The 12,815-nt window shown below is 38.0% G+C and overlaps 1 protein-coding gene across 3 annotated transcripts in view; it reads left to right on the top strand.

Annotated features, from left to right (window-relative positions):
• PAX3 (paired box 3) overlaps nucleotides 1-12,815 on the top strand; it is a 92,071-nt gene that overhangs the window by 54,736 nt on the left and 24,520 nt on the right. For all 3 annotated transcript variants that reach the window (XM_074313966.1, XM_074313974.1, XM_074313961.1), the window contains exon 5: nucleotides 6,603-6,808. In XM_074313966.1, coding sequence (XP_074170067.1) covers nucleotides 6,603-6,808 — 206 coding nt within the window. The remainder of the gene's footprint in view (nucleotides 1-6,602; nucleotides 6,809-12,815) is intronic.

Genomic DNA, 12,815 nt, shown 5'->3' with positions numbered 1-12,815 from the left:
AATGGAGAAACTCACAAACACAGGAGACGTTCTGCAATTAGCCAAGTAGGTGCATCAAACTTCAAGTTGACCTGGTAAAGACCTTATGGGATATACCTATGAAGTACTCTTAAATTGAGACACAGGAGGAAATGACCTCATGGACCTCTCAGGAACAACTTCTGTTTTTTTTTTTGAAGTCCGTGAAACACAACTTTGACTACAAATGCTGACCGGTCTAGCTTGGAAAGATTGGTACAGATGGAAAGATCATCTGATTTGGTCTGAGGCCATCTTAAAGCACAGATGACTAAGGAAGTTCAGCCCCAATTCTCGCAGAGTGAGATCCCCCACCTCCTCCCAGTCTGTAAGCACATTGTATTATATCTGGGGCAAACATCAAGTTTAAATGGTTGTCATGTTTTGATTCTTTAATTATTTAAATGAAAGGTCTTGCTGAGAAGGAAGGTAGTGTGCCAAATTCATGCTTGTGAATTATTTTGTTTCTCCATTTTTTGCCTGTCTCCCGTCTCTGAATTATATTGGTCTGGAAACCAATAATTATAGAATTCCACATGACTAAGTCTCTATAAAATTGAGGTTAGATCGCATGTATAATAGCGTTAACTAGGATGAAATAGTTCCTGAGGCTACAGGAGAGGTCACAAGGGGTTAACGGACAAAGACATACTCTCTAATTCTGTAATTCCTTCTTTAATTAAACTTCATGGTTGGTCCGCTGGTGGTAATACTCCTGCCTTCTCCTCCCAGTTTGATTTGTTTCCGAAGGAAAAATTTGTAATCCTGTGGGGGTGTGATTGTTGCTTACGCTTGATCCTTTTTTTCCCCCCCACTGACAATATTCATTTTCCTGAGGTTATTCTTGGGGGTTAATGTGAAGCCATTGCGATAACTAAAGCTGTGGTTCCTAAGACCTAAAATTAGCCTAAGATAGAAAAAGAAGAAATGAACTTGCTTACCAAGTGCAGAGTGGAAACACTGAGGCACCTGGTGAGAGGTGACATTTCCCTGTGATCACTCTGGGATTTCTGCTGAATAACTTGTGAATATTCAACAGATTTCAAGTGATTTATTGCCGTACTTTTATCTAAAAATAATTTGAAATATGGATGTAAACACCCTAAATAAAAATTGATTTAGTGTTTACTATAAAATTTTAAAAATACATCCTGGTGACCAGGGAAAGAGGAGTGAATAGGTGGGTATTTTTAGGGCAGTGAAACTGATCTGTATGATACTAATGGTGGATCCATATCATTATAAATTAGTTAAAACCCATGAAACTGTCCAAAAAAAGAGAGAATCCTAATGTAAACTATGGACTTTAGTTTATAATGTATAAACAGTGGTTTATCAAGGGTAATAAAAGTACCACACTAATGCAAGGTATTGATAACAAGAGAAAAATAAGTGAGGGGAGAGGAAGGCGGGTATATGCAAGCTCCGCACTTTCTGCTCAGTATTTTTAACCTAAAACTGCTATAAAAATAAATTACATTAATTTAAAAAAATATTTTAAAAAATTTGAGGTTCTTTATAGCTCTTGATATCTTTCCTAAGGTGTCTTTTAAAAAAAAACAACACAAAACCTTCCTTCCTTCCTTCCTTCCTTTTTCTTTCTTTCTATTGGGGAATATTGGGGAACAGTGTGTTTTTCCAGGACCCATCAGCTCCAAGTCAAGTCATTGTTTTCAATCTAGTTGTAGAGGGCGCAGCTCACTGGCCCATGTGGGGATCGGACTGGCAACCTTGGTGTTATGAGCACCAACTGAGCCAACTGAGCCAACCAGCTCTAACCAACTGAGCCAACCAGCCACCCACTAAGGTGTCTTTAATATCAAAAAAAGAAGACCTTAGATCTTAATAAAGATATAAAATGAGTGATTAGTTCAACGGCTTGTGAACAATAGTATGTTCTAGATTAACCTTGGGTCTTAGAATCAAGGGTCTGTGATGATTCTTATTGGAGACTGCTAATGGCCAGACTGACTATTTTGACTTCTTAAATCCACTCAATACCTTGGCAAATGGATTCTTCTTAGCGCTTTATTATGTTTAATAATTATACCTTGTCTATATGACGAGTTCAATATATGTTTATTGAATTCAATTAGAAAAGTTGTTTGACTTAGTATAAAGTGCTGATGAAATTGTTGTATTTCTTAAAATTTCATTTGATTCTAGAAAGGTTTTGAAAATTTGGGACAAATGAGGGCAACAGTGACAATCAGCTAAATGATTTACATTGGAATTCCTGTTTTGATTTGTTTCTGGTATCCTCTTCAAAAGCAGTGTGTGTGTGTGTGTGTGTGTGTGTGTGTGTGTGTGTGTGTGATATAAAGGAAATCAACACCTATTTAGGACATACCAGGCTGCAAAAGAGAGAGTATGTTCTTAGCGGTCTCATAGACCAGGGTTAAATCCTGAGTAAATACGTAAGTTTCCCTAATTGTGTGACTTGAATAACTTCTCTGAGTCTCTGAGTCTCAGTTTCCTTTTTCTGTATGAGATAAGTATTTATTTCACAGGGTTTTTGTGTAGTTACCTGGCAAGGGACAGAAATCCTCATCCTTTTGGTAAGATTTGCTCCAGGTTCATTGGTGACATTGAGTTAAACTCCTATGTAAGTCAAGAATGGATTATGAGGGGGTTTTAGTAATAGAGTCAAAACTTTCAAAGTCTGATAAGAATATGGATTGGGATAGAATCTGAGAATTGTTATGCAATTTAAAGCAGTAAAATTTCCACTTAAAAGACCATGTATTATGTATTAATACGTATTTTCTTATGAGAGTGATTCCGGAATTTGAAATTGGAGGGTTGCTATCTTTATTTAAGGAATAATAAAGCAAACTTTGTGAAGATATGTGTAGACTATGATCGAGCAACTTAAATGTAATTGAAAATGTCTCCTTAAAATTAAGGCTGGACAGTAGAAATCATCTGAAGAGATTATATTACTGAGGAGATTACATTTAATCTAGTTGCCTTGTCCTGGCCATTTATTACACATGTAGGTAACCGTCTTAAGTTTTAGATTTTTTTTTGGTAAAAACTGAATAATTCAAATTCAGGACATTGTGAATCATGATCTGTGTAAATAATGAATTTGATTCCCATTGAATGATATAAGAAATAGTAGTATTTCCATCTTTAGAAATAGCTAGTATTTTTCAGCTGGTAGATTAATCTTGGGTTGTTGACTTAACATATTTCAAAGGCCCACATCCTTTTGGGATTTACAGATGGGGAAAAGTTAGAACTAGCCTGGAAGATTATGACTTCTTATTGCCAGAAATGATCAGTTGGTTCAGATAATTTCCCTCAGAAAAATCATTTCCTCAGTGTCTTTTGAATTGATGCTATGTGGAAATTTTCCTAGTTAGATGCAATCTTTGGATTGCTTTTGAATGAAAGTCTAGAAATAACAGTAGTGATTTGTTAGCTTGTTAAAGAAAATTTTATTTTTGATGGTAAAGGCTATCCTATTGAACTCTTAGAGAGTATGAGTCTTTAATCACCAACTGTTGCTGGTGCTTCATCATTTTTTTTTAAAGTCATGTCCTCTGAAAACAATTATAATTGCTTTCCAGAAAAATGCAAATACGTAAGAATTTTCAAATAATTTTAGAGGATTCACACCCCCCCATCCAAAAAAAAAGGCTCATGTAAATAGATGGGAGACTCATTAAATCAGAATTTCCATTTAAGAAGATAAAACGGTGGCAAAAAAATCAATGTTAGTTCAAAACCGAAATTTTACCTGCACTTTCATTTATTCAAAATGTATTTATTGAGCACCTACTATGTTCTCAGGCTTCTAACAGTGAGCAAGGCAGAGAAGAGCCTTTAGCTCCCAGAGTTTATATTTGCAGGGTGGGGGATGTTGATTGTCAAGGTGAAACAAAGTGGTCTTGACTCTCAGAATTAGCTCTTGCTGGTTACTTGTAACTCTGCGCAGCCCTTTTTCTTCAGAAACCAGAGACGATTTTGATTAATTGACCTGACAGCGCATGGCACATCATATTTACTTGGGAGGATTTAATAACCTCGGAGACTCCCAAAGGCATCATGAAAATTTCCATATACTATTATCCTAATGGGATCATAGTAAGAGAAAGCGCAACCACCGATATAAGGTTCTCACAGGCAGAGGAAGCTTTTGGTCAGTCCTTCAATGCTGTTGAGTTTTTTGCCTGATTTCACATTAGAAAGAAAACCCAAAACCCAACAGAGAACCAAAGCATGGAAGGAAAACATGGAAGGAAATTTATTGTCCTCTTAGGGAAATAAGTAGGTTGTTTCTTGTGGTGTGTATTATTTTTGATTTAAAAAGATAGAAGTGAAAGCAATTTTTTTTTTGGATAAATTGTGGCAGGAAATATTTTCTATACATGGGAATTCTGAGAGGGTAAACAGTAGTGAATCTGGAATAGTCTAGAGAGGTGGTTCTCAAAATGTTGTCCAGGATCGGTAACATTGTCATCAATCACCTGGGACTGTGTTAGAAATGCAAAGTCTCAGAGTATACCCTAGACCTACACATCAGAGACTGTGGAAGCATGGACAGTGTTTTAACAAGTTTTCCAGGTGATTCTGACACTCCGAAAGTTTGAGAACCACTGCCCTACCATGAGGCACAAACTCTTGCTCTTTGAATTTGGCTCACATTTATCACACATATAAACATATAAGTTGCACTGGGAGTTTTTGAAGTTTATAATGCAATGCATAACATATTTCTTAGCATGTTAATACTTCTTTATGATATTCCCATACTTAAGGACTATTTTCTTTTTTTAAGTTAATATGAAAATATCCTAAAGGAATACTAAAATGTCCTAAAATAATTAATTTATATTAAACTACATTATTTTATGTTAAATTAGATAACATAATTGAAAAACCAAGTATGATGGCCAACATACAGTTGATGCATTGTACATTATAGTTCCCTTTTGCTTTTATGCACAAATATTTTTTAAAATTTGTCATATATATTAAGTCGTCTTTAAATTTCACAGTGTTTGGATGTGAATAAAATGTAGAGTATGAAAATATTAGAAAACTTAAAATTATATTTATGGGTATTTTGGATGGGCATCTCTTTGGGCAGCTTATAATTCATACTGACGTAGAATGAAAGTTTAGATTTCTGTAGGGCAGAGTTAAGTTTGAACTGAAGATGTAAGAGAATAGTAACACAGGAGATTCTCATATTGCATTCTCATATTGCTTCTAGTGCCACCTGCATTTCCCCAGGTCCAACCAGTCTGAGGTTACAATGAGTGACCTTGACTTTGACGTTAATAGTCTACAATTTTCTGGCTTTCCTTCCCCATCTGCTGAGAGCACATTTCAGCCCCTTTCCCAGAGGATCCCAGTTATTTGGGGAGTTTTCAGAGCACGTTTGGATGTGGTGAGGAGCAAGGCTGCTCGGGTTCCTGGTTATACTTACAGCCTGTGGCCTGATAGCTTTCTGATGGCCCTCAGCCACCGCCCCCGTGTGCAGGGCCTCCGGGGGAGGGCTGCTCTTCTGCCCAGAGCCCTGTGTCTAGTGCACTCTCAAACTGCAGAATCCTCTATAAGCAAACAGGTCCTCACAACTCAGAGACACCATACTGTATCGTGAACTCGAATTCCTATCTAATTTCCCAGCTCTTCCTCCTTTCCTAGGAACCTACACACAGATTGGAAGGTCTCCCTCCCCAATGCATATTAATACCAGTGAATGCAAGCTTTGGTGGGGAGGGGCCACAGCAGGTCTGGTTCTATGGAGAGACCTATGTCGTTGCCCAGGGCCCCACACTCCCGAGGGTCCTGTGCTCAGCTTTATGCTCTGTTGCTATCTTGAAATTTTTGAACATAGGGACCTGTATTTTCATTTCGAGCCGAATTCCTCCAATTAGGCAGTGGTCCTGGGCAGCTGCCCATGCAGTCAGCAGACCCCAGATTCGGAACTTCCTTTTAGGGGCAATTTACCAGACTACCCCTGCTTCTTCTTGAGTCTGTTCTTGAGATTTGCATTAGAGGTATCCAAACTCTCCTTAAAGCATTTCCCAGAATCTGGTAAGGAGATACTAAATTTAAACTAGATTTTTCTTCTAGGAGCATTAGACTCCATAAATTTATAGGAATCCTGTAACAGTTCACTATGATTGATTTTTTTAGATGCTAAGTCAATTTTGGAATATTTATTTAAAAAGCCCCTTTTGTTAACAGATTTTTTTGGTGTAAACATTGGTGAAAGTTGATGAAGAACCAAATGAAATATGACTCATTCATTAGCCATGCATTAAATGACCTATTAAATGCTAAGGATGAGAGTCTTAAAAATGGAATAAGACCTGTCCCTATTTTTTAAGAACTCATAAGAGGCCTAGAATGACAGATGCAGAGAGTGATTATTTTTCCCTGAGGGGCTTGCAGATAGGGTAGGGGAAGAGAATAAATACCATTTAATAATATAATACCTCCAAGAGGGGCGTGGTGTCCGTGGAAGACCTTGGAAATGCCCCTTAGACTTGGGTCTGAATCATTATGGCTTGGTCACACTTGCTTCTGATTCACATTTTATCACTCGTTTTCTCCTGTGCTCTTAGCCTCTGCTCCCCAGTCGGATGAAGGCTCTGACATCGACTCTGAACCAGACTTGCCACTAAAAAGGAAACAGCGCAGGAGCCGAACCACCTTCACAGCAGAACAGCTGGAAGAACTGGAACGCGCTTTTGAGAGAACCCACTACCCTGATATTTATACCAGGGAGGAGCTGGCACAGAGGGCGAAGCTCACGGAGGCCCGAGTACAGGTACTGATGTCTACACCCACGTCCTGCTTCGATCCAGGCAGGAAAACATAAAGCGTCTTCTCGTTTAAAGCCTATTTCAAACCAGGAAAGTAGATACAGTAGGAACGGCACATCTATGAATTATAGCCTGTAAGCATTATAAAGTTCTTTTGTCTCTAAGGCCTTTTCTTTATATTTTGCCTTGTCATAATAACAACGTGATGACCTCTTATTTCTTTTTATTTGCATTTGCCTGGTTCAACCCCCCGTCCCCCCCACCCCTGCCATCTCTTTTGTTTTAGATTGTATACAGCAGTATTTTACTTTGCTAACCAGTCAGAAAATCATTTTTTTTATTAATAGGTTGGTAAATCCAATTAAATTGGTTGATAACGATGTATACGTTTGGCTTCATTTCTCTCATGTTGTTTGATACAAGTATTTTATATGTATAGATTTTGAAATGTGATCTATTGAATTTGCTTTCATTGTGTTCTTGGTATTTGGGAGGTACTTATGAAAATGTGCATTCTTATTTTACAATCTGGTTATTATTACTAGGAGAATATGATTATATCAGATATATCACACAGATGTGTGTCAATTCATGGTAGTCACTCCTCATTTCAAGAATCCTAATTGTGTGTGGGGCACTATATAGACTTTGGGGGTGGCGCACAAATCATGATAAACCAAATCTGAGTGGTTCCTCCGTGTCAGGCACTGTTCTAAGTGCCTTGCTTGAATTAACCCATTTACTTCTCATTGAAATCCTGGGTAGTATGTACTATTATCATCTCCAATTTATTTATCAGGCTATTTAAGTAACCACCCAAAGTTAAATCACTCGTAAATGATAGAGGTAATTGGATTCCATATACTTGTCCTCCATGTCCTTTCAAATATGAAGCTGTGCAAAGGTATATAAGGTAAAAATCTTTTCCTGGAAGGGTTTTATTGTTCAGAAGCATTTCAAGTAACCATAATATTTCAGAACCATTTGAATTATCTTTTTTTTAGAATTTTTAGAAGTACAATTGACCCTAGAACAACATGCGGGTTAGTGGCACCGACCCCTGCCCAGTCAAAAATCCGTATCTAACTTTTGACTCCAGGAAAACTTAGCTGTCCCTCGGTGTCTGTGGGGGATTGGTTCCAGGAACCCTGGCGGACACGAAACTCCAAGGATGCTCAAGTGCCTTATATAAAATGATGCAGATCAATGAACACAGGTATTTACTGAAAAAACAGAAATCTGCGTGTAAGTGGACCCACGCAGTTTACACCTGTGTTGTTCAAGATTTACCTGTACTCTGAACCCTCAGGAAGAGGCACCTTTGGTATAATATGTTTCTAGTGAGTGATACAATAATGTTTTCATCAGAAATGATGAACTTCCCCGTCCAGGTAGTAAAACACTGTTTGAAAGATTACAAATGTCTTAGTGTAGCCTGGAACTTCTTGCTGCCCCAGAAGTTAAGTTACCTTATCTGGCAATGTTGTGTTATTCCCAGATACTTGACTTTCATAGTCAAAGTGAGGAGAACTCGGCAGTGGACTGGTCCATTGATATAGTCTCTAGAGTGATACGGTCTCTAGAGTGATCAACACTTCTCATAGGCAGCCATTTTCCTCTCCGATCATAGAATTTTACAGAAACAACCTCTTCCAGGTTTCGAAGCTGAGTCAGAGAGATTGTCTTATTTAATCTTGTTTTCCATAGGATCATCATAGTGCTGAGGATGTCAAGGAATGCTGAGATTAGTTAAGACAAGTCTCTCAAGGAGCTACAAGCTAATATGGGTAATAAAGTAATCATGCAAATAATTTAAAAACAAAGCAGATGTGATAAGTACCATAAGAAAGAGACCAAGGGCAGTGGGAATTGAGAAGAGGAAAGGGTGAGATCTTGTTGGAGTAAACAAGAGAAGCTCATGGAGAAGGCAGATTTGAGATGGACTTTTGAGGCTAAATAGATATTCATTGGACAGGGTGGGTGGGGGGAGTACAGTAGTAAGAGGGAACAAGAGGAACAAAAGCACAGAGAGTTGGAAGCACATCAGTTACATATAGGTGATCTTTCGTTTTCACTCATGTTGAGGGAACAGTGAATAGTTCAATAGGATTGGTGGATAAGCAGTGGTGGGTGGCAGGAAGGACTATGGTTGGAAGTCAAGGCTGAGGACGTCTGTGGAAGGCTTGGGTTTCAGGCTAGGACACACACACTTGGTGCAATAGCAGTGGAGGCTGTAGGCATGAAATAGGTCTGTGGCAGTGGGAATGGAAAGGATGGCAGTGAACGGTATTCAGAAGTGGAATGTAAGCAACTGATTGTATAAGCTGGAGGTGGGTGGAGGGGGGACTGAAGAGAGGGTCCAAGATACATGGAGGTTTATAGCGTACATGTTTACTGTTGGTGCTATTCAATCCCTCTGCCTGTTACATTGGGATACAGAGTTCCTTCCCAGAAATGACCACCTCTAACCACACATCATGATCATGTATATACATAAATATTATATTATTACATAATAATATATAGCATACATATTATATTATATATATAACAATGTTACAACTGGTATATATATATATATATATATATATATATATATATATATATATATAAAATCTATTTTGCTTTTATTACAGTTCTATGATTACCTAGTTTCAATGTGAAGTAAAGTTCATTCATCACTTTACTCTTTCAGCAAACCTTTATTGCGTACCCACTATAGTCCAGGATTTGGTCCCTATTCTCCTTGACTGGCCAAGTTCACCTACTGGGTGTGTCCTTAAGATAGGTCAACTATCAGTTCTGAACTCAGAGTCCAAAAATAAACACCAATTTTAAAGAAATCAAACAAAGAGAGTGATGGAACACTGAAAAGAGTGTTCAGTGTTGCTCTGTCTCATTCTTGCCTTGGTGAAGACGAGGATGGGGGATGGGATAAAGCTGAAGCCCGTGCAGCTTGTACAGTGCCTGGCATTTGCATCTGGCTCAATGAATGTCAAAGGAGAATGAGAATGGCCCATTAACTTCCAGAGGACATGGGATCAAACCAATAAAGAGTGGTTCATATTTTTCTATACAGTGACCTCGTCTCCAAAGCAGGGCCCTCATTAACCTAACAGCTGTCCTAATGTGGCTTTAACCCGGTGACTTTTTACATTCCTTATGGCTTCATTAGTTCCCTTGAGACACATCATGTCCTGCACTATGGCTGTGATGTACAGCCTAACAAATTCCCTACAACACCCAGCATATGGATCTTTTACTTAACCCAGCAGGAAAAAGAAGGGAGTAGTTAATCACTGATTAAAATGCCAGAACAAAATCCTTTAGTTTTTAGAAGGATCTGGGAAAGCAGTAGCAAAGTCAACTCAGTTTGAGTGATAGCCAGAAAGTGTGAGTTAGTTTAATTTGGGGCACCTGGGAAAACCAAACACCAAATAAAAAAAAAAAAAAAAAAAAAAAGAAAGAAAGAAAAGAAAACAACACCCCAAACACATTCCATTCCATTTTTCCTTTTTTCCTGAGGAAACGTATTTCAAAACTCTTCAGAATAGAGATAAGACTAAAGCTATAATAAATTAGGCTTTTGTCAGTATTTCAGAAAAATTTGTTTGGACAGTAGCTGTTATGTTTATCATAGCCAAATCTAAGTACACAATCTAAGAATTGTTGTACACCAAAGACTAATTTGCCCAGTTTACTTCCTAGGTAGCTGTTATTTCGTAAATAATGGCAAGCATTCAGGTTTTGTGGGGAATGCCTTGCAAATATTTGTGATAGGAGAAAGTTTTAGTAACTATTTTATCTAAGAACTCCACGAAGCAGGCAAGTATCATTCTCTTTCATCGCCAAGATAATGGAAGACAGGACATAGAAACAGAATTTCTGCTTGTAGAAAGAAAATTTAACTAGGAGTCAGAAGGTGTGGGTTTTGGTCTCATCTTGCCAAAAGCATTTTGTTGAGCAAGTCACTTAATTCTGCTATAATTGCTGTAATCCTGCTGTGCTTCGGGTTTTTTTGTTTTTTTGTTTGTTTGTTTTGTTTTGCTTTTTTAAATTTGTGTGGGTTAGATGAGATGATCTCAGTCAGTCTGAGTCTGTGGATGACCAGGATAATCATGGATGACTTTAGGAGAATTGAGATTTATACACAAAATGAGATTGTGTGTATGTGTGTGTGTGTGTGTGTGTGTGTGTGTGTGTGTGTGTATGTGTGTATATGTGTGTACAGTGTTAACTGTGGAGAGGGCCTCTGGCTTTTATCATATTGTCAAATACCACCTCCCCTTGTTATGTCTCCCAATTAAAAACTACTAAGATGCATGATCTGTCACTCAGGACCCTGCTGGCATCAGTAATTTGGGGTTCTCAAGGAAACCCAATGGTGACTGAAAGCCATCTAACAGATCTTCAAAGTTCAGAAGCTGAGATAGGTATGGAATCTTTGAGCCTAAACTCCATAAAGAAGCAAAAATATGGTCATCCTGCAATTCATTGCAGGACTTGGCTCTTGGAATGTACAGGGATGCAGTTCAGTATGCTGTCATGTGTGTCTGTGGTCCTCTGACACTTGTGGGAGGGAGCATGGCATTTCTCCTCATCAACTTTGCTCATCCTGTCCCCAGCCTCTCACCATACAGTGGTCAAAGCTGGATGGCAGCAATAATAGGGGAGCTGGGAGAGTGTGGTCTGAAAAGACAGGGGCTGGAGTGAATGAGAAGGTCCAGGGGAACTAGCAGCTTGTCCTGAATTTACCTGCTTGGAAAGTACTGTATTTGGCTTTGTAGCATTAGACATCACCAAATCTAGTGTTTAATCAAGCATTTTATAATCTTGTTTTGAATTCTCTTTCTAAGGATTAAGTGTTACATTCTTTCCTTATTTTCCAAATTGCATTTGAAATAACCCATCTGGAATAATGTAGGTTAGATTGCCTTTGAGGACCACACCAAAAATGTGAACCAGTAATTTATGGATGGACAAAATTAGGCTTACACCGTGGGACAATTAGCACTAATCCATGAAACTTGGAAGCAAATTTGACCTAAGTCTCCATTCAAGCCAAACTGGCTTTCAATTATTTGAGGTGTTATTTGGGCATTTTCCTGTTTGCTCATGGGCACAAAAGGCTTTGGCTGTAGACCATAGAGCTAAGAAAACAAAGCAGCCTTTAATTCTTGAGTTTCTCAGACAGAGGTGGCAATGTGACATTTTTACGTAATAGCTAACATTTATTGAACACTTAATATCTCTTTGGGATTCTTTTAAGGGCTTTGATTACACTGTCTCATTTAGTTGTCACAACAGTCTTATGAAATAGTTTTTTTATTTTATTTCTTCCATTAAGCAGATTAGAAAACAAGAGTTCCACAGATATTGTTCAAGGTCATAGAGGTACAAAGGGGGGAATGGGGAGCTGCGATTCAACTTTTGCATGGTCTGCGTTTGCACCCATATTAATAAAAAGTATTACTGTATCTTTTAAAGTACTAAGTTTATCCCATCTTATATTGTTGAGAGTCTGAACAAATTGGTTACTTCTTTTACTCATGGAGAGAAAAATTTATTAAACCCTTATTTTTCTTTTGTGATTCTATATCTTTTCCCCCTAGTTATGATGTTATGGGGGTCTTTCTGTCAATTTAAATTTTTTTCTCATAAAGATCATTGGATATTGTATGACTCCAGAAATGGATCTAAAGATCATTTCCAAAAGGCATGAATATAGCTTTGAAGAAGAGCTCTGTAGGGGGATTTACAAGTAAGGAGAGATCCATGGGGCAGATGAAAATGAACCAGGCTGCAGTTCATCAAATGAAGTAAAAACTTCGAGGGAATGTCTTTCAGTTAAAGATGGGGTGGTAACAGTATCCCAAGATCACTGTGCTTGGCTAGTTTGGGTATTTAAATGAAGGTTATTTTAAGGTCAATCTTTTATGTCTATTAAAAATAGAGGATATGTCTTTTATGTGTTTCAAAGAATAAAGAAGGAAAAGACCACTTCCCAATTTG

This window comes from Rhinolophus sinicus, linkage group LG01 (assembly GCF_036562045.2).
Source record: "Rhinolophus sinicus isolate RSC01 linkage group LG01, ASM3656204v1, whole genome shotgun sequence".
NCBI lineage: Eukaryota > Metazoa > Chordata > Mammalia > Chiroptera > Rhinolophidae > Rhinolophus > Rhinolophus sinicus.
The sequence above is the reverse complement of the archived record's forward strand: the minus strand, read 5'-3'. Positions and strand labels throughout refer to the sequence as shown.